Source organism: Manduca sexta, chromosome 4 (assembly GCF_014839805.1).
Source record: "Manduca sexta isolate Smith_Timp_Sample1 chromosome 4, JHU_Msex_v1.0, whole genome shotgun sequence".
In the NCBI taxonomy this organism is placed as follows: Eukaryota; Metazoa; Arthropoda; class Insecta; order Lepidoptera; family Sphingidae; genus Manduca; species Manduca sexta.
In genome coordinates, this window is record NC_051118.1 from 6,866,360 (window position 1) to 6,889,840 (window position 23,481).

Below are 23,481 nucleotides of genomic sequence, written 5' to 3' on the forward strand. Positions count from 1 at the left end.
GTACTATCTACTTTAGCAATCTAATACACAATATTCACTCGACCATTATTTAACGTATAAGGCTTCTAAACTTTTATACAAAATGCTAACGCAAATATTCCATATTTATACCATCAATTTAAATCAGATGACCGTGCGTGCACGCCAATTATTCACTGTTGAAGGTAAATCAATATCTGTTGCAAGCTACAGTGCGACGGCCGATACCCAATCCCTGCGAAGTACTAGCTAATTAATATCCAACAGTGTTGCGCAAATATTCAATGGTATTTATTGGAAATGGATTTCTGCGTACTCGTGTTTCGATGGCATGACAAAGGCATTACTGGAATTGTTAATGCCTATACTTTTTATATCTGACATGCTGCTGTCGATGGTGGAAAGGTTTTGGAGAATATGAAACATCGTATGGAAGGATCTGATGGCTTTCTAGACGTACTGATATACTGACTTCGCAGTACGACGGTAGTTTCTTCAAGAGTCCGTCAAATTATGTACTACTCGTTAATTATGTTGCTAAGCAACTGTGTAGTTCCTCTAGGTATGTGAGGAAGTTGCTTGAACGTAGAATCTAACAGCGAGTATATACTAAGAGAACGAACGCGAGCGAAAGTGAGCTAATGATATTCGCCGCTTGAGATTGTATGCTCGCTCGCCTTCGGTAAATAGTCCATACACGCTCATTAGTATCCTGCTATCATATGATAAAAAGGATATGAAGCAAATATTGGTATAAACTTCAAATACTTATCCTCGTTCGTTCGTACTTCGTTCGCGCTCGTTCCCTTAATCTGGAGGTACTTGGCATATTAAGAAGAACGATATATTTGTCATAGGTCAAGATATCTTCACTTACCTGTGTACTAAATGGTAGGAACGGAAATCCAACTTAGGTACTCTTATTATCCGCCCTGTGGAATGGGGGCGTTTGGAGAATTCCACCACGGTATCCCCTGCTTGTCGTAAAAGGCGACTAATAGGGGCCATCGGGGGGCCGTCCGCCCTTAGTGTACGTAGTGCACATCTCGCACATTGTGATGACCCTCGAGATGGACGGCAGCGTGGAGGGGAGGCCTCATGCTGCCGTTGACGCCGGGAGCCTCCTTCGGTTACGCGGGAGCTTTTGAGCCCCCCCATAGGAGACGGGCCGCAATAGGCGGCACCGCGCAGGGACGACTGCGGACGAAAACTTAAACATTTCAGTCAGAAAGAGCCCACAGTCGTCCCTAATCCGCCGAAGACGGCCACCGCGGAGTTTTAGTTGGTATGCCGTGTGTGTATATAGGTTAGGGACTCGGCCCGGCGGTCACCCGAAGGTTAAGATCAAATCCGGGTGGCTCAACGCCGGGCCGTAAGGCACGGTGACCCCAACATAACCGCTCAGTCACCCGCCCCCGATGGCTGGGCGGTAGTCATAAGGCACTTTATCCGCGAAAACAAAAAAAGAAAGGTACTCTTATTATACGATGCCATTAAATCAAGAAGACAATATGGATATTTTTAACTTGTACTTACTCATTATAACAATGATGTAACGTGGAACAAAAGCATCTAATTAGACATCCAACTAAACAATACTAACAAGTGTCACTATTATGGGAAGTTTTGGCACTTACCCAAAAAAGAGGACGTGCCTTTTTAGGATCCCGCAATAAAACTCTGCCATTGCTACCTTACTAAGCACTCCGTGCAGCGTCGTCTATCCTACCTTTATTATTCTATCGCTTATCTTATGAATTAGTACGTTCCACGCCGAAATTTTACGAGGAATATGTTATGTTCGCAAAACAAACAATACAATGAGTACTCACAGTGCGCCCACAAGCATAATGTCGGTAATTTCTTTGGCTGTATTCAGCTTTGTTTATCGGACAGTCAACTGAAGTAAAGTTGTATTCCAATATTAGCCAATCGCAGCGCCCGGATGCCTACGCACTGCGAAAGCAATCATGTCAAAACCACTGAGAAAGACTTATCAGAGCATTGCTCTGTAGTCTGTACTTAGTTACGTAACTTGTAATTACGGGCTAATATTCCTAAGGGATTAATTTGAATAAATCCTTTCTAAGTACTTACCTATATTACATAAAGAACTGATGTGCAAAGTTTCAGGCAAGTTCTACAACCGATAGTTCAAACTAAGCCCTTACAGTTAGTGAATGTTAAGAATTTTATGAAGTGGATTGCGAACACAAAAGTTTTGGAATACGGAACTGTCACTTCCCGTTCGTGACTCGTTCCTTACTGGTATTTTTACACTAGATATTACAGATTTGATCATTCCCGGAACATACAATATCTCTTGTTGTGTGACTGACGTTATGTCACGTTGAAATGACGCGTCATGACGCTCCGGAATGACTCGCGTCAACTCGTGGACTATTTTAAAACTGATTGGGTGACGATATTTCATTCACGACTGATATCCGGAAGATATTTGTTATGCGTTGTATTGAGGGCATTTCGGGTCAGGTGGGTTTGGAGTGTGACTAAGAATGAAAATTGCGCTGTAAATAATGGAGTTCATATTTGAATGTCACGGAATTGAATAATAGATACATTTGAGCGCTTTACATTTTTTTTTAATCTTGACACTGATCGACTGACAGTTTTAACTGATTATAGTCACACGTCAAACTCTCTTAATTAGGGCAAGGCAGATAGAGACCTTTATCTTTAGTGGGAATTATAATGTACTAGCTTTTTGTCGCGACTTTTCCGGATAAGCTACCTCCGTACTAAATTTCATAAAAAACCGTTCAGTAGTTGTTAGAAAATTGATAACATACAGACGTCTGTCTGTATGTAGAAAAGTGAACTTTGTTTTATAATATGTGTAAATTAAAAAAATATCCATATCCAAGCTAGAGCTTTGCTTTGGCTGCATATTTTTGCTCGTAATTACGCGCATGCACGACGAGTTCAATACGCAAGTTCAGTGGGTCAAGCGCGCGCACGTAACTAAACAAAATGTTGCTTTTATTTGCATTTATGAAATGTGTTTTATTTCACATACTTATTTATCATAAAATATTTTGAGTTGATACTGAATTTTGTGTTTAATTATCTACATCGATACGTTCAGCTAGCTTTTATGTCTGTAATATTTATATTTAAATAAATGCCTTATGGATATGGACTTAGAATAGGCGAAGTTGAATTGCGGCTATTTTATGTATCGTGTGTCTGTTTATTTTTGTCCTGGCATGGCAGTGAGACTTGATCTGTTGGTTCGCCTGGTCTAAAGATTATGTCATGAATGATATTCCTTGTGTGGTTCGTAGACGGTCGCCAGATTTATGCCGGCCTGTTAGTTTCTGTATTCAAATAAGAGTGTAATATTATGTGACATAATCATAATTCTAGGCCAGGCGTTTTGCAAGTAACTATCGAACTAGCGTGTAAGCAGGTGCGCTCTGCAGTGCAGTTATTCGCATCGTACGACCGCATCATTTGCAAATTTGTCGGCTTGTATCCGAGGTACTACAACATTGTTTGTTTTCATCCGCCACTCGCCTGTTGTCCCGTCAGAACCAGCTTTTAACATGTCATTTTCATAAACATCCGACTGGCTGCGGCGAGTCGAGTTAATGACCTGCGAGTCGACAGGGTAGTAGTTGTCTGTAAGTTGATTAATATTTCACTATTCGTATTACAACAAGAGAGATGCGCAGTAGATATCAATTTACCTAGAATTAAGGCCTTTCATTGCTCATGAAAAGTCGACTACCGCGAGTCAACTTTTCACAAGAGAATTTCTAGTGAAAAGGTTTCTGGAAAATACTGTTTTGTTGGAAATTCATAGAAATTGCTCCAATTGAAAGACTAGAACTGATAATCTGAAGGGTATGCTTTTATGACGGGTAAATTAATTTTATTATATTATTATGTAAGATATGCAATACGACTGTCTCAGTGGCAATTACTTGTAGAATAGGACACGAGTAGTGATTTTGTTTTTTTTTTGCTCCGTATAAGCTCGGAGACTGGAATGCCAAATGGCGATAGGCTTGCCCCATCATATCATGGGACGGAATACACAGCAGAAAGTGCGTACACTGTGAGTGTTAGTATCTAACATAAGAACTTACGTAATTATAAATTACTAGCTTTTCCTCGCGGCTTCGCCCGCGTTAAGGAGTTTTCACTATAAGGAGTCAATCATTATAAAATGTACTCTATGTGTTATTCCGATGTATAACCAATATTTCTGTAAAGTTTCACCCAAATCCGTTCAGTAGTTTCTTCGTAAAAGAGGAACAAACATACATATATACCTACATACATCCATCCTCATAAACTTTCGCATTTATAATATGCGTAGGATTTTATAATCACATTGATTGATAGATGGTATAATGGATTTTTGCAATGGCATTTGGACAAAATCAATATTTTTACTACATAAGCATTCACAATACAAATAGTTTTAATCCACACCAGTGGCGTAGAGTCCATATAACCCAATTCTTGCCAGCTTCCTTTTATGTAGAATCTAATTAGCATTAGAACGATTTGCAGTCCGTATTTCTTCTACATGTTGTGTCGGGGTCCCTTTTAGCAAATTTCACCTTACGTCACAGATCCACATGGTTTTGATTTTTTGTCTATCATGTAACAAAAGGTTTATATATTATATTTTAAGAAAGTTAATACATAATAACAGCAAAACAGTTTAGTTGCACTGCAAATTCTAATGAAAAATATCGCCAGTCTTCGAACGGACCGTGAAGGAATCCACAACATCCAACACTATGTAGGAGCTTTTGATACGATAAGCTCGAATTTCCTACGATGACATTTTTTACAATATCATTTGTTCAGCTTACTGCATCACGAAACCGCATCTTTGTTAAATTTCTTCAATCCTACATTCATTTAAGTAGTATTTCTGATGTTAATTTATTATGAAATTACTATAAGAACTTTGTCACTGATCATACAGTGATGTGTGTACATTATGCATTATAAAGATTTGAAAGACAACGCTAGCACTTTCTAGTTCTTATAAAAACTTTGTATTACTACTAAACTTGGATTGCTAAAGTTTGTACGCTGTTCGAGTGCTTAGTATTTTCATTTCTTTCTTCTTGACTGTCAAATGTTTTAGTACGTTATCATGTTATTTTTATATGATGGCTTCCATAGATCAGTTATTAATATCTAGTAGTGACATTATAAATAATTTATTAATCAATTAGTTACATGTTAGTAAAAATTCTATAAAAACAAAATTATGAAAATCACACGTTATCATAATGCAATTGCCAACACTCTTACGGTCATTTTCTACTTTGACAGTAACAGTCAAAATTACTGTTACTTTTGCTTTAATTCATGTTTCTGTTGTGACTGCTCTAATGGCTTCGTTATAGCGACGTTTTTATTGTGTCTTATAGTTTTACTTTAAAGACGTTCATTTTGCGGCAAATCTTAGGAATTTTATTAGATGTTACTTTTACTGTTCATAAAGAAATTTGCTGGTACTTACAATGTCGTGTGTTATTTCTTTCATATCTACTCGTAATTGCTTTAGACGACTCTTGTACAAACGTATAATTAACAAGCACTTGTGGATAAGTGGATGTGTTCTAACTTCTTCAAAAGCTCTGTTTGCAATTGACGAGAGGGCAGACGGTGTTCATTAACGTTTTTCAAATTGCTTTTAGAAACTTTGACAGAATGTTTTATAGTTATGACTGATTCGGCATATTTTTAATTAATTTTCGTATGGTCGGAACAATTCCTTGCCACGATTCTTTTTCAATGATAACCTACTTTGAAGCGACAGGAATTTGGTAATTTTAATGTTATTATTTTATGAATTCTTGTTGATTTAATCAATACCAATATAACAAAGCTAAATTGTTTCATTCTTGGAAAGCCATTATCTCTGATATTTTTGCTCAATTTCTGGAAATTCTTTCACTAATAAAGATCTATATTATTCTTGAGTGTTACTTGAGTCTACTTTATAATTCTCGGGAATGTACTTTTACGTGGGCGGAGCTAAAGCTGAAACTAATCAAAACAAAAACAAAAGAAACACACACCACGCAAATATCTCCAAGGGGTATGCAGAGGTGCAACCAGGGCATTCACTTTTCGCCAAGTGTGTTCGGTCCCATGATGTGACAGGGGGCGAGATCGCCATATCGCGCATAAAATTTCATACTCCGCGCTGATATTGTGCAGAAAATCCCAAATATCAGTTTGCCCGACTCGAGATTCGAACTCAAGACCTCAGAGCACTGCCGTGCCGCGCATGCAGTACAACTACGCCACCGAGGCAGTCTGAAACTAATCGCATCAGATTAAATTTATTTCTAAAATAAAATACATCGACAAATTGAATGGTTTATTTTGATATTCACTCATGCAAACATTTCATTGATCGATTACTGTTATCTGATAATTAAAACGCAGCCTTATAACAATTTAAATTAACCTGTATATCCGGTATATTTGAATATGCCTCAGTAATTATGTCGACTGGCGAGGGATAATTATGTTTCGTCAATCAATACTCTACATTTTTTTTTTTTTTTTTTTTTTTTTTTGTTTTCTCGGAGAAAGTGTCTTATGACTACCGCTCAGCCTTCGTGGGGGGCGACTGAGCGGTTATGTTGGGGTCACCGTGCCTTATGACCCGGCATTGCGCCGCCTGGATTTGATGTCGACCTTCAGGCGACCGCCGGGCCGAGTCCCTAACCTATGTACAACGCACGGCATACCAACTAAAACTCCGCGGTGGCCCTCTTCGGAATCAATACTCTACCTGGACGCCGCTTCATTTATCATAAGATGCAGTGGAGTTATTATGTCGTGTAAAAGATGCTGAGTTGTAGTCAGTTAGGCGAAATGATACATGGTGATAAATGGAAACTTTGCAATAAAATTAGGTAAAACACCATTTTGATTAGCGCTCAAAGGAACAATGTATGATATAAATAAAATACACATAAATCGGTTTACTTTGTTCCTCAGTCAGTAATTCTATCAATCAATCAGCCTGTCCCCATCCACTGCTGAACGTAGGCCTCCTCAAGTGAGCGCCAACCATACCAGTCTTGAGCAACCCGCATCCATCCACTACCCGCCGCCTTTTCAAGTCGTCAGTCCATCAAGCAGTACGGCGCGGCGTCCCTCATTACATCAATCGCGGTCTCCACTCTAGCACCAGTTCGCTCCATCGATTTGCTCAGTCAGTAATTATCATATGACAATTTAAAAAAAAAAAAAAACGATGATTCATGTCATGATCATTGTCCACAGGTTCTAGCTCACACACTCCAAGGTCTCGGTCAAGATGAGGGCATGTATCAGCAGTACATCCCGCTGGCGTTGCATCTGGCCGACGAGTTTTTTCTCACGCACCCCTCAAGAGATGTGCAGTTGCTGATAGCGTGCTGTATTGCCGACGTGTTGCGTGTTTATGCGCCCGAGGCGCCGTATAAAGATCAGGAGCAGGTGAGTCACCATCATTCATCATCACACCACAAGCCACAGCCACAAGATGTCCACTGCTGAAAATTTTCTTTTCCCCTAAAGATTTTATCATCAGTGGGTAGAAATGTAATATAACATTCAGACCGGAGTCTGGAATTGTACCCTGTATATGGTTATAGATGATCCCTTATCACGTGGGGCATAACATAGCTGGCGACATGTGAGCGGTTTACATCTCTACCTTTGAAAAGGGATTGTTATGTCGTTAGTGCACAAGCCACGTATCTGAGACTACAAATTATACCAAGGCTAGTGGCTGGTGTGATGATTTGGTAATATTTTACTGGTCATTTTTAAAAAACATTATAATACTGATTCCCAACATACAAGTTTGGATTAAACTTTGGGAGCCAGGGGAACTATAGCGCTTATCATTCTGTGTCTATTATGTATGGTGCTAAATATCTGAAACTGTTTGTTGAAATAAATTATTATACACCGGTGGTTAAGTTCTCTTTGTGTACTATTTCAGTAGATTGGTTCTCTGATAAGGTCAGGTATGTGCATTATACAGCTGCTGGTAGTATGCTACATCGTTGCCGCACGCACGCTATGTGCCCAAAGATAAAGAGCAGGTGGATTTGTTTAATGCTCCTCTTATATACTACCCACTCTTAGACTTAAGATGTTCCATTGTTTATAATTGCTTCATAAATCGTGACTTATTGCTGGATTGAAATAAAAGTATTTTGCGGATTTTATATTATAATTTTCTTCTAACCTCTCAAAGTCTGCCCTGTGACAATGTTTCATGTTCAATGTCTAATATTCGCGTAAACATAAGACATAATTATTGCTGTAACTTGGAATACCCGTATATTATAAAAAAAATATTGGATACCGACGTACTAAAATGTGAATTGATTGTTAACGAAACATTTGAATAATGTTTTCATTAAATAATAATTATTCACGTGTTGCCAATTCATTACTGTAAACTTTGCGGTAAATTCATTATAATTTGTATTTTGAAATCGTAAAAGTGAATAACGTCTGTAAGAATTTAATTATAAGCCATCTGGTAAACATTTTAGCAGACAGCCACCTAACGTAATCCTGGGCGAAGACCGGATAATTTTATTTATCACCGAGTAGTGTCAAGCAGGTAAACCGCGAGCTAAATCGGCAAACCACAAGTGACGCAACAACAGTGATGCCAGATGGCTGGTAATCCCTCCAAATTTGAGATATTAAACGCCACGGGAGGAAATTTGGGTGTTTGAAATTATCTCGGTTCAGATCGAAACATACGGTATTTATTGTATTAAGAATTTTTAAATGTAAAATAGGACAGCTTCTTTCGATCACCTACTTTTTTTATTGTTGACGAGACGAGCTTGCCGGTCGTCTAATGGTAAGCAATCCAACCGCCCATTAACAGTAGAAACACCAACACCTTGAATTAGAATCTATTGCTTGGGCCACTGCGCTCGCCATCCCGAAATATGAGATGTTAAGTCTTATTATGTCCAGTAGTTACACTGGCTACAATATCCTTCAAACCGGAACATAACAGTGACTACACACTGGTGCTTGCCGTCAGATATAGACATTTTGGTGGTACCTACCCAGGCGGACTGTCTCATATGAGAGACCTACCACCAGTAAATGTACACTACTTTAATATTTTGAGAGGATATTTCTTGAAACCCCTGTTTTTATGAGTTCCTTGTTCGTTTCATATTACAAAGCAGTCGTCTGGCCTCACTGCGTAACAAAGATAAAGTGTACCATACCTGTTTGAGCCTCCATTCACAATAGACGCAGCTGACGGTTTCCGCGGGGCTGTTCGATAAAAATGAGTCGAAATAACACACGAATTTGTACAGAAAAATATTTTAAATAATCGTAATGGACGTATGATTGATGTTGATTATGCAGATGATTATAGTTTTGTATATAATTGTGTTCAATTGCAAATTATTCGTCTATTCTTTTTTGTTGCTTAATTTATTAGAAGTACTACCAAGGTCTTTCGTTTGCGATAGTACCTGAGTTGGAGTTATAACATTATCTATACTGATATATAAAGCTGAAGATTTTGTATGATTGGCCGCACTAATCTCAGAATCTACTAAGCGCATTTAACTTTTTTTCATTAATGGGAAGCTACATTACTTGTGTGTTTGAGGTTGCTTTTATCTGGGAAAAACTTTTTCACGTGTGCGGAGCCACAGGCAAAAGCTAGTCATATATTTCAGCCACTCATTTGCGTGGACTCCCTTTTGAGTTCCAGTTTGAAGTGCTAAGCTCCGCTAAATTATTGGGCATTTGAGGCTGAATAGGTAATGATTGTTTGCTATTGTAACTATTGATGGTAGTCATGATTATCATCAGCCGAGAGATTTGATCTTATCATTCGATTGTTAAAAAAAATCTTTATTACTGGCGCTGTTAAGTTCAAAATTTAATTACGCATTAAAGCTCATAATGCGTTATTTGAATCCGTACTGCCACAACGGAGTCTTGTAAATTTCATTTTCAATAGAGTTGAGAATTGGAAAGCGAATTACATTTCTATTGTGTTTCAATTCTTTGAATAATATGAGTTCTCTCGTGTACTGCGCGTTGTAAAGGTCTTTTATGACTGTGACGAATTGTGTTAACTAAATGTTCGTGAGGTGTGTTTATCTCATCTTTATTGTTTGTTACATTTTAATTACCGTCTCGTAGTATGAATTTAATATGACTCTCGTTAGAAGCATTGCATAATTGGATTTTAACTTCAGAGCAACTGTCTACTGATTTCTGTAAGCCGAGTAGGTACAGTAAATTGACTTTTCTTTTTATAAAGACTTCAATGTTTATATCGCTTTAATTCGTCAATTAAAAGGCCATCTTACTGGCACATCATGGATGCTAAGGACTATATTTTTAGTCAACAGACATGCTATTAGTGGAATAAAGTGCAACATGAAGAAATTCAGAATTACAAATTATATAGAAAATAGATTGTTCAAAAGTTAATCACGTAATAACTTGTTTGATGCCATATCAGGAGATTCAAAAATCAACCCTAAAGCATATAAATATGCACAACCTTACCAACAATTTACAACGAAGCGGTACTAACTTCAAATGCAATTCACTGTGCCTATTCATGCACTCAGACAGATATATTACATGTAGAGTATCTCGGAATGATATTATATTTGAACGGAGCGACAGTGATAAGGATATGACATAAACTATAAGTTGCATGACGACTGCATTATAAAATAACTTGCAATGAGGTCAGAGAAAAGTTAATAAAGAATATATTTATAGAATCAAGATCATCCCGTTTGTCTTTTTCCATTGTAATAAAAATGATTGTGGTTAGTAAACGTAGATAGTGGTTTAGTGAGTATATAGATGCTTCGCCACTGCTAGCTACTGCATTTCCTACAATTTCTTTTGATATAGAACCCAGCAGGACTTGCAATCTGCTGTTTGGCGGTAGAACTTGTACCAATACAGATGGTCTATCGAAAACAATACTTGCCATCCATTAGAAATTACTTCAATACATGTATTTAATAAATAATGCCAATATAATCCATTGTCTTTCTTTTTCTTGCCCACCAGGTGAAGACAATATTCCTGTTCCTTATCAACCAGCTGCAAGGTCTTCGGGATCCCAAAGACCCGGCTTTCAAACGCTATTTCTATCTACTGGAGAATCTCGCCTACGTCAAGTCCTTCAACATGTGCTTCGAGTTAGAGGACTGCCAGGAGATATTCTGCGCCCTGTTCTCTCTCATGTTCAAAATTGTCAAGTAAGTTGTCTAGTACTAGAACCACATTTATATCAACAACAATAAAAGCAATAAATACGGCGTAATTACTATGTTATTATTATTATTTTATTGCTTTGAATGAGGAGACGAGCCCGCCGTCCGCCTGATGGTAAGCGATACGACCGCCCATAAACAGTAGAAACACTATCTAAGACCTTGAATTACAAAGTATTGTTTGGTATTCCACGGCGCTCGCCGTCCTGAGACATGAGATGTTAAGTCTTATTATGTCCAGTAGTTACACTGGCTACAATATCCTCCAAACCGGAACACAACGGTGACTACACTCTGCTGCTTGGCGGAAGATATAGACGTTACCTTGATACCTACCTTGGCGGAATCTCACATATGAGAGACCTACCACCATTAATGTTAAATCGAAATCCAATGTTGCCAACTGCCGCAATAAATGACTCACAAACTGTATTAAGTTTGCAATGCTGTCAAAGTCGAGTGCCTAAATAATATAATAGCTACAACTGCGCTTCATAGCCATAAATGCTTTAAATTTTGATGAATGCTAGTAAAAGTTAGCGTAGTCTTGGCATCATTTAGTTCTTTGAAAGGTAACTACCAGTACTAAGTTAAGTAAAGTGTGGTAGGTGGATAGTAGATATATTTATATTTATTTTGTATCGAAGTGGATTGCACCTAATCTATGCATGGTTAAAAGTCCGTCAAAATGTATTCGGATTTTTTTTACACAAAATTGGTATAGTTTTGGCGATTGTCGAACGTTGCTAGGTGGAATAATGTGTCATATACATTAAGGTATGGTTTTAAGCAGTTACTTTACCATGCGAGCATGAGAATAAAATAAGATTGTATACTCAATTGTGTAAAGTGATCACCCTCAATAATATAATCTTAAATTCGTATCTCCAGCAGCTGAAGTGTATTATTCAATAGAAAAATACTCCACTCTGTCTTAAATCTTTACATTAGAAGAGCGCGCTGAAAATAGATTTAATAACTTGCTTCATAGAATTTATTTTCCTTTGTAAAGTCTAAGTACATAATATTTTATTCGCAACAAAATTCAATAAAGAAAGAAGGTAGCTTAGATCTAAATATAAAAGTTCTCGGTAAAAGAACGTATTTATATTGCGCTGGTGTGAATTGTGACTGTTACACACTCACGCCTTTCATCCTTGAAGGGATGGGCAGAGGCGCAACTAGTCCACTTTTCGCTATGAGTATTTCGTCCCTTGATGTGATAGAAAGCGAGCTTTGTCATACCGGGCACAAATTCCAGAGTAAGGAATGATACTGAGAAGAAAAACAACTATTCGGCCCGAGGGTCGAACCCGAGACGTCAATATGTCTCATATCTCCATCGAGGCAGAAAGTGTGACTAAAAACATCATTACAAAATTCTCTAGCCATACTAAAAATAATGAAGTAACAGGCATCAAAGAACGTATTTGAAAATGTCCCACATTGGACGGATAAAAGTCTACAACAGCGCTGCGGCCCTGATTTTGCATAATTCCCGTTGACCCGATTCAGGATTGACACACGAGAGCCGTTAGTTACAGTTTGTCGATGATTTTAAACATTTGCATTGCAATGATTGGTTGGAAAACGGGGATTTTATTGAAAAACTCTTTGAAAAATAAATAGTAGTTGGAGTGGTAAAAAAATATAGCTGGTGTAATGTAGGCGTATTTTTATTAATCAAACACTGTGCGTATACATAAACCAAATGTATATGCAGGTGTCCCAAAAAATAGTGTCAAGCGGAGGTCCAGAGATAGAGCACCCCTTGGGGTATCCGAATCACCCCCATGTATGTTCTGCGATTTATCATAGTTTTTGAGTTATGAATATTTTTCGGAATTTTTGAGAATTTTCGATTTGAACAATTACATGTTTATTTTTTAAAAAGTAGAAGACTTCATCGTAATTTTTTTGTTGAAACAAAATTTTCATTAGTTGTACTTTTTTGCTAAAAACAATCAGCTTCGTATCTTTAATGAAAATGTTGGTCTGATGTGAAAAACTTATGTTCTATGAATTATGACTTTAATTTTCTACTTTGAATTAAAAATCTAAACAGGTGACTTTGCTGGTTCTAAGGTAGGTCAAAAAATACTCCAGACTCGCAACTTACATATTCATTAAAAAAACACAGTCCTTCATGGGCTCAATTTGGCTAAAATCAGCCTTAAAAGACAGCAAGGTGGAAAATTCAAAAAAAATACCAGCAATTACAATGGCCCGAGGGGATAAGAGACCGAATCATTTAATATATTATTCAATTTACACCTGAAATATAACATAGAAGACCGGCTGCCAGACCTTAAGACACTGTGAGCTCATTCTGCTTAGATCGGAGCGTCAACAGCTAAAATTTAATTAAATTTAAAAAAGTTGTATATTTGAAAAATGTAGGTAGATATTGTAACTTTGACTTTACGGATGAACAACACCTCAGTCCCCCCCGTGACCATGAAGGCTGCAAAGTCTTCGAAACGTCGGGAGAAAAGTAAAATATTAAAACCGCGATAAAATCCGTTAAATAGTTTTTAGTTTTTATTTCAATGTCTAACATTCGCGTAAACATAAGAAATCATAGAACTTTGTAATAGCCAGCGAAATTTCCTACATATTATGCAAACAGCGCATCAACAATTCTTCTACTAAACAACTAAACGTTACATCATGCCCTTTGACTGTATCCATGTGCATTATATAATTTCGTAAGACATCACAATTCATTGCGACATCACTTTTGACATGGCCTGTTCGTGGCAAGACTGCGTGATGTATCGAACCTAAAACAAGACAAACAGCAATGCAATGTTGTATATGTCAGTGTTTAACCTCATGGTACCAATTTGGTGTATTTCAGCGCATATTTGCGCTATTTGTGTAATCCAACATCAACTTTGAACACAAGTAAGACAAAGTCGATATTGCTTTGTCTAAAAGCCGCAATGTGACAAATACGCCAAGTTTGGATTGCGGTGTTATAAGATGTTCCTTGTTAAATTAGTCGGTAGGTTAAGTATGGCTGGCTTTTTAAGAATTAGTGACTGATCTGTGTTTGTTCCTGTAGGATTACATAGATATTAGAAACATTAGGCTAATTGTGTCGTCTGGTGAGGTTATCTCTTGTCAGTCGACATTCTATGTGGATCCAGCTCCGCTTACTATAGGATAGGGTCACTTTGTCGAGACCGTTTAAAAATCTAGTCAGCCCTACAAAAAGATAGCTGCTCAAGCAATCAAAATCCTTAAAATCCTTAAAATCAAATAATAAGGTCCTAAAAATGTCTACCATTGAATAATTGAATTCATTTCGCAATAATCAGGAGGTGACTCTTTGATAATATTATCCCCTCGGGCGTCTCCCGGGGTCACCCGGGTTGGCGACGTCACCTAAACTGGGTATTATGATACCCATTTTATACAAGCCACCGAGGATTTTTCATTAGTCAGATCTTTTATCGGATAAATGACTTTCCAAGTTTGACACATTTTCTATAGGAAATCTGTCAAAATGCCGAAGATATTGTTCCGATTGGATTTATATTTTACTAGATTAAAAATCAGATTTAAGAAAAGTTTGACGAGCTGAATATGGGATTTTTCTTGTTAAAATATGATCCGTTGTTATTTTGATTGCTGGTGGTAGGATATATTTTATATCCGTCCAGATAGCGACCACCGTACACAAGGTTATAACCCACCGTAGTGGCCCACGTAAGAGCGTTGCTTTCCGGGATCAGCCTGTGTATATCCGGTTCTAACAGGCCGGCATAATTGTCGCGACTGCTGAGGTAATCATCACTCGTCAGTCGACATTCTGGTGGGGTCACTTTGCCGTGTGTTACGTACACACGTATGAAAAACAAACAAACTGTTTGCCGCACTCAGCTCCGTTCGTGTGAAAGACTTCTCTCGGGATAAAAGCATCGCTATATATTCTACGGGTTCAATAGCCTTAATGTTAATCGAGAATATGGTGTTTTTATTTGAATCAAAGTTTATTCACATTCGTTCAAAGGTCATCCTTTACTTCTAACAAAAATCCGAATATATGCTCGAACTTTCGCATTTATACTAAAAAATTTAAGCCATGTAACATGAGTTGGTTAAACACGAATACCTTAAGTCGAGAAATCATTTCCTGCTGCCCTAATTATCGGGCACGTGTATGTCAGTGAAAAGATTTTAGTTTACAATGCAGCGGCTTCGCATTCATTTTTTTTTTGTTAATCTTTATTTAAGGAGCTTGGTCGTTATTTCACGACTATGTCGCTCCGTACGTCCACTTTTATCCATGCCTACTATTTTTTTATAAAATCAAAATATTTTTTTAATAAACCCTTAGCCTCTTCCGATACTGGAATGGACAAAAAGCTATTTATGCTGCCCACATTAAAGCTCAAAGTATGAGGCCCACTCCGCACACACTCCGACAAAACATGAATTAAGTCATCTCTTACTCCACAGTCAGAGCAGTTTGGGGAGTTTGACGCCTGCATAAGATGCTTAAACATATTTGTCGGAATATGCCCAGAGCGGAGCCTCATTACTGCCACTAGCTCTTGTCTGCTCAAAGCACAATCAGTAATCCTTGGAGATTGTAACGGCTCAGGTTGAATCGTGCGGTACCATATGCCTTTTTCTTGGGAACGTTTATCAAAAAACTCATTCCACAGTTGGATACATTATTAAATAAATAAATGGATTCGCATTCATTGTTAATTATCACTTTAACCGTGAACGTAAATATTGTCACGAAATATGTGTGACTGAAAGTATTTTTTTATTTTAATGGTACTTGAATTCTTTAGGTTTACCTCTATGTTAGAAGTAGATTACCAACCAAGAAGAATTGAAAATCACCCAAATTCAGGGTTAGAGTTTGTCCCCGATGTGTTAGACCACTGGACGGCCGCTAGTTAGTATAATTACAACATAATGAAGGCTACTAAACATAGATTTTATTATCCATAGCAAATCGCAGTTTGAACTAACTAAACCCTAAGCTAAACAGATGATCAGAATCCCACGGTCGCCCCCACCTATCCCCCGTCTCCCGGGAAAATGGGGGTGGTCACCGGGAGGGATGCACGTTCGATTACAACGTGCCGAGGACAAGAAACTCACCCGGCTTATTCAATTAAAACTTGCTTTTTCATTCCGAATGCAACTAGCGACTTGATAATATAATGTTAAAATTTGCTGCTAGGGACTTTTGTGTTCTTAGTAATGTAACAATTGAATGAGTCAATATTTTTATGTCCAGTTTCATTGTTTCATGTATTTAAAAAGCAGAAAGGGCAATTGATCAAAGACAACTTTTTGTGATAGTTGACTTGCTTTGTCTACATAATTACATGATAAGTATAAGTGTGTAAAAAGTGAATGCTTTTACTTCTACCTTACTGTTCAATGTACAAAACGTTTCCTCCTTCCTTAAATATTGGATTAAATATGGGGGATTCAGTGTGCAATATCTAAAAAAGCTTTGTGCTGGAATATTTTCCTTGCTTTACCCTGCAATTAACATTCAGTGGCAATAAAGGCATACAAAAATCCTTATTTGCCATTTTTCTAAGACTACCGTGCATTTAACTGCAGCTGCCCAATGAAGCTGTGTGCTATGATCAATAAATATTTAAACATTCCCTTTCATTCAACAGCACAGAACATTCGACAAAAGTGAAATCGTTCATGCTGGACGTCCTCTGCCCACTGATCACGGAGTCGGACGTGGTATCCAACGAGTTGCTGAACGTGATACTCATGAACCTGGTGGAGCCCAATAAGCGTGATCACAAACACGCGTACGCTCTTGCCAAGGAGCTGATAGTGAAGACCAATGAGACGCTGGAACCGTACATACAGGCGGTGAGTAATGAGCAAATGACAGATGTGAGTGAATGTTTGGCCAGGATAGTGAGAAAAAGGTTATTTTGACGTAGATTCTAAACTATTGCTCCTAGTTAAAGGCTTTAAAGTTGGTTAGAAGTTTTGGGAAATCAGCAAGATGTTCAAGTGGGTTTGCATTTATGAATCTATAAGGCAAACCGGGCTATCTGCGTTACTTATAGTAGTATCTAGATTTGTAATTAATGTACGTCTCGAAATTTCAAAAATGTTTACTTGATGACTATAATTCAATTATATTTGCAGTTTTTCAACCACGTCCTGATCCTTGGCAAAGAAGAGAAGACTTTACTTATATTTTCAAAAGTATACGAACTAATTTATGAGCTATACCAATGTTGCCCGTCAGTGCTATTGTCGGTACTGCCACAGCTAGAGTGTAAGCTAAAGTCGGCCCAATTCCAAGAGCGATTGAGCGGCGTGGCGCTCCTAGCTCGAATGTTCTCTGAGCCGGGCTCAGAACTGGCCAAACAGTACCCGGCTTTATGGCGAGCCTTCCTTGGCCGATTTAATGATATATCAGTGCCAATTCGTATCAAATGCGTGCAATATTGCATGCACTTCCTTGTCCACCACCCAGGTCTGAGGAAAGATATAACAGAAACATTAAAACTACGTCAGCACGACGCACACGAACAAGTTAGGTATGAAGTCGTTATGGCCATAATAGCTACAGCGCAAAGAGACTTCCAAGCTGTAGCTGAGTCCGAAGATTTACTACATTTTGTAAGAGAGAGGACACTGGATAAGAAATTTAAAATAAGGAAAGAAGCCATGTCCGGACTCGCTATGATCTACAAGAAATTCCTCACAGAAGAAACAGTGCCACCGGCTACAGAGAAAGCGGTGCAATGGATCAAAGACAAAATCCTTCACGGATATTACATGACGGCTTTAGAAGACCGTTTACTAGTCGAAAGACTTCTGAACACGTCACTAGTACCGTACACATTGCCAGCTCCGGCGCGAATGAAAAAACTATACTATTTGATGTCAAATGTCGATGATAATGCTACGAAAGCGTTCATAGAACTTCAGAAACACCAGCTAGCTGTCCGACGCACGGTGGCGGAATGGATAGAACTTCACAGGAAGCCAGCTACCCCCGCCGTTCAGAAAGAGTTGATAGCAAAAGTGCTTCACATCAGTTCGAAGTTTCTGCCAGAGTCTGTGAAGGCGCAGGAGTTTTTGAACAAGTTCTCGCTGCACATGAAGCAAGCGCCGGAGCTGTTGCAAGGAATGGAGACTATATTGAACCCGAACGTCAGCTGTGAAGTCTGTGTTCGCACAACGGTGAGTTGTTGAAATTATTTCTCATAATCATGTATTTATTATATTTCTGCTTAGTTATCACCAACAATATTTTCATTCAAGATCTGATCTGTTCTGAGGGCCTGTGTCACATTATCAAATAAATGTTACCCGCGAATTAACTAACAGTTAATGCTGAATGCACTCTTGTTTACAATTTATTTGGTAGCTTGAAGTTTGTTTTGGTAGTCTTATTAAATTTCATTATTAGCGTTTACTGAGACATCGATGTCTTTAGTCTTGTGTTGCGTTAATACCATACTTAAGTTGAATAAGAACCAATGTAAAAATGAAGTTCATAATATTCAATCTCATTTAGATGAATAATTAATTTCTTTTTTAATTATATTTACTCATTTACATTACTCAGTGCATTAGCCTGCAGTCAGGTTTCTTTAAGTCTATAAATTAGTCCGTTTAACATCAGTGATTATGATTTATTCATAAAAGTAACAAAGTTAAAGTATTAATGTAAATCGAGTTTGGGAAAGTTTTAAAATAACAAATTATAATGATATATTGTGGCTTCGTGACGTGACTAGACATTTAACCAGAACCGAATATGTTTTAGTAATATTATGGACAACGATATGAATGATAAATAAATATATAGTTTATTGTTACTTTCAAACAGCTGGTTGCAAAGATTTTTATTATCTAGTCGTGTTTGTGATTTTATAAAGTTTTCCTATATTTTGAACAAGAACTTGGACGTTTTCTTTATATTCAAAATTACATTACTTAAATAAATTATAAATGCATTATGTAAATGGATAACAAATAATTTAACTAAATTTACAAATTTGGTATTTTTTGGAAGTACAAATAGTCACATAACTAAAGTTTTTTGAATTTTAAATGTTATTATCGTTCGAAATTTCAAAATTTTGATAATTCATTATAATCATGACTACAATATGTGTTGTTGTTATTTCCAAAGTTCGTTTAAAATTGCCGAGTACTTCATTTTATTATCACAGAATCTGTAAAATGGGTGTGTAACCTGATTGTTAGTTACTTCCATCATGAACTTACTCAAGAGAGCGAGATTTGAGAGGCTTTGGAAGCCTTAGAAATGGGCACCGGGAGGAGCGAGGATGATTCCACCTCTATTAATTTTACTGATGGTACAAAACGAAACAGCTAAGTTAACCGGCTGATTATAGGAAACTTGTGACAGTCATAGTGGCCCACGTAAATGTGTCGCGTACCAGGATCATGTGTATAAAGGTCTTCGGACAGGCCGACATAATTATGTTGACTGCCGAGGTATAAACATCGTTCGTCAGTCAACACTATCAGGACCCAATCCATACTCTCACGTGTAGTGACGACACTGCTGTGCCAGTTTAAAAAAGATCTGAAATATTAGCTTCCTGTGGAGTTATGTATGGCTACTGAGATATCAGTAGACACAAACACACATCTCACTTCCTTGCTCAGTATTTCTTTCATTTAAGGTTGACAATACGTTTGAGATTCCTCTCGTATTGTGGGTGTTAATGGGCTCTGATCACTAAATATCACGTGACTCGTTTGCCGACTTATGCTATAAAGATGTATATTTACTAGTTTTCTGAAATATATAAGTAAAAGAAAGTGGTGTTAGTTACACTATTTATAACTCAAGAACGGATGAACCAATTGGGCTGAAAATTGGCGGAGAGGTAGCTTAGAACCAGGAGACGGACATAGAATACTTTTTATCCAGTTCCCACGGGAACGGGACGTGATATAAGACGTGGTATAAGAAAGCAAAGAAGGGTCTTATACTATCTCCATACCAAATTTTGCTTTGGATAGTAGCCTATAACCTTCCCAGGGGGGAAGGTTATAGGCTACTATCCCGGGAAAATATATAGTGGGACTTTTACCCCGGAAAACTCCTTCACGCGGGCGAAGCCGCGAGCAAAAGCTAGTATCCTATAAAAATACGGGACTTAACAAAGCTATTAATATTCAAAAAGTATAGACACCCTAAAAAATCATATAAAGGAAGAGTTATGTGATGGCTTATGTGAGAGTTAACGTATATTTAAACTAGTACGAACAAAACAGTAGCATGTGTAGTTTATCGTGCTATTTAGGACGATTTCCAGTTTTCCGATTGCATTCCATTTGTAATGGCATTTTTATTAAAATATACGATGTGTTTGTGTTTTATATTTGTGTCTATATTCTTCCAAACAGTCGAGCGTCCTCAAGAAACTCGGCCAGCCGGTGATGACGAATCTGTACTACAACACTGTGAAGATGCTGCTCGAGCGCGTCAGTTCGGTGATGATCGATCACGAGTCGCTGCTCATACTCGTCGGGTACGTCGAGGGCGCTGTCAAGGGCACGGATCCCACCATAGCCGATGAATGCGGTGAGTGACGTAAATTTTCTTTACTTTTCTTTTTTTCTTTTCTTTTCTTTTCTTTTTTTATTTCTTTTCTTTTCTCTTCTTTTCTTTTCTTTTCATTTCTTTTCTTTTCTTTTATCGTTTTCGTGGTTAAGTTGACAGGTATATTTTATTTGACCAAATTGTTTTTGTAATATGAGTGATAATGTGAGTTGATTACTAACATTATTAACATTCCGACTAAAGTGTTGTTCACCTTCAGGCATAGAGCTGAAGAAGGCTGCGGAGCGCGGCCTGAAGCTGCTGGTGATGCTGTCGTTCGTGTTCCCGGCGCACTTCCTGCACGAGGACGTGCTCAACCGGCTCACGTCGCTGCTGGAGCTGGACGACGAGACCGTCGCGCCGCACATCCTCGCCGCGCTCACCTTCCTCGGCAAATACAGGCCGCTCAGTCAGTATACTGTATTACTTTGTTTTGGTCCTTCGAACCACGTGCCTTTTTGGGCCCTCCAACCATATATTTTGAGTATAAGTTGTAAATGTGTTTTTGGTCCTTCGAGCCAGATACATTCACGTTAAAAAAATGTTAAAAAAATTAAAAAGCTGACATACGATATACATACTATGTACACCCAAATAGTATGTATATCGTATGTTAGTTTATCTACATACTGCGATTTCTTATTTCCTTAATCAAACAGCAAATAGAACTTTCTTTAGGGTACATAAAAATATTATGCTAGTCTGTAAAGTAAATAGTATGGCAGTGCTCTATCTTATGGGTAACCGTCATCGTTTACCATCAAGCGGCCCTCTCGTCTAACCATTCTGAAATTTTCCAATGGCAATGCAAGGCAATGTGTTTTCATTGTTGCAGGTGAGGCGTGTCCGGCGCTGTTCCCGCGATTGATCACACTGTGCAAGGCGTACGCTGAAGTGGGCACGCCTAAACAGGCCAAGAACGCCGTCAGGTGAGTGTCGCGTTAATCAATCGGTACCTCACTTTAGGGTCACAAAGCGATGTCGCTTGAAAGCAAGAGCGTCGCCAGCCGATGGCCCAGGTGTGTGTGTGTGTGTGGGGGGGGGGGGGGGTTAGTTGATATGCATAATGAGAAAACTATCGTGTGTATATCGACTAAAAAGTCAAGAACACATTTTCCTGGTAGAAAGGCGTCTTGGATCCTCCCCTGGTGACCACAAAGTTATAGATGTGCAAAGAACAAAAACAGAATTTTTTCGTGGCGTAATGTTGCTATTTTTTTTCGCTTTTACGCGTTAAAATGTTTTATTCTCAGGTTATTATTCTCATTTAAATATCTTATTAATCCTTTCACGGGTCGTTGGCAGTGGCTATTTAATTTTTAATGTACCGTAGTTAAAAATATTCAGGAAATACTTATTTATAAATATAATATGCAAGTGTAGTTGATGCATATTAAAATATTGATGCATATCGTTTACTGTTAATTTAATTATTCAGCTGTTTAGTCTCGCTGTCGTATGTTCTTTCCGCTATTTCTTTCAATGACATTGTGTTGCACATTGATTGTGTAATTAAATATATAGGTGATATGAATGTTAGGCTTTTAAAATGAATACTTAAAATAAACCTATTTCACGGATTTTCGATCGCGTTTTTTTATATTAAAAACAAAAAAATATATATAAATACGTTTCAATATTTCTAGGACAGTGTATATATTCGGAAAAAATAAATAAAAACATTTTTTTACATAAGCATACTGATCATTTACGATAGTTTGGAATCGTTACTTAAATTTTCAAATTGGATTGTTCATTTTGTTTTCTCGTGGTGATTTGCATTAGACTAGAATAATATTTATTTTATTACCTAACTAGCTTTTGCTCGCGGCTCCGCCCGCGTTATAAAGTTTTCCGTTATAAAAGTCTCGCTATATATTTTCCCGAGAGCCTATGTTCTTCCCAGGGTCTCAAACTGTCTCCATACCAAATTTCATCTTAATACGTTGGGTAGTTTTTGAGTTTAACACATTCAGGTAGACAGATGCAGCGGGGGACTTTGTTTAATAATATATTTTTGTAGAACTTTTTAAGAGGAACAATCCCGTCATACATCATTGTTGCATAACTTTAACCGTTTATGCAGCGCACGCACGGAAGCTCTCAAACAACAAAAATTTCCCCGTTTTTGCAACATGTTTCTTTATTGCTTCGGTCCTATTGGTCATAGCGTGATGATATATAGCTTATAGCACTCCACGAACAAAGGGCTATCCAACACAAATAAAATTTTTAGTTCGAACCGATAGTTCCTGAGATTAGCCATTACTGCTCCGCTCCTTTTGATAATAGCGTGATGATATATAGCCTATAGCACTCCAGAAACAAAAGGCTTTCCAACACAAAAAGAATTTTTCAAATCGAACCGGTAGTTCCTGAGATTTATCATTACTGCTCCGCTCCTATTGGTCATAGCGTGATGATATATAGCCTATAGCACTCTAGGAACAAAAGGCTATCCAACACAAAAAGTTTTTTTTTAATTCGAACCGGTAGTTCCTGAGATTAGCCATTACTGCTCCGCTCCTATTGGGTATAGCGTGATATATATAGCCTATAGCACTCCACGAATAAAGGTCTATCCAATACAAA

The 23,481-nt window shown here is 37.8% G+C and overlaps 1 protein-coding gene across 2 annotated transcripts in view; it reads left to right on the plus strand.

Moving 5' to 3' along the window:
* Window positions 1-23,481, plus strand: part of LOC115453267 (sister chromatid cohesion protein PDS5 homolog B) — a 59,770-nt gene that overhangs the window by 17,584 nt on the left and 18,705 nt on the right. For both annotated transcript variants that reach the window (XM_037441828.1, XM_037441825.1), the window contains exons 3-9: window positions 7,276-7,470; window positions 11,077-11,267; window positions 16,946-17,153; window positions 17,439-18,485; window positions 20,694-20,871; window positions 21,110-21,298; window positions 21,725-21,818. In XM_037441828.1, the coding sequence (XP_037297725.1) occupies window positions 7,276-7,470; window positions 11,077-11,267; window positions 16,946-17,153; window positions 17,439-18,485; window positions 20,694-20,871; window positions 21,110-21,298; window positions 21,725-21,818 (2,102 nt within the window). The remainder of the gene's footprint in view (window positions 1-7,275; window positions 7,471-11,076; window positions 11,268-16,945; window positions 17,154-17,438; window positions 18,486-20,693; window positions 20,872-21,109; window positions 21,299-21,724; window positions 21,819-23,481) is intronic.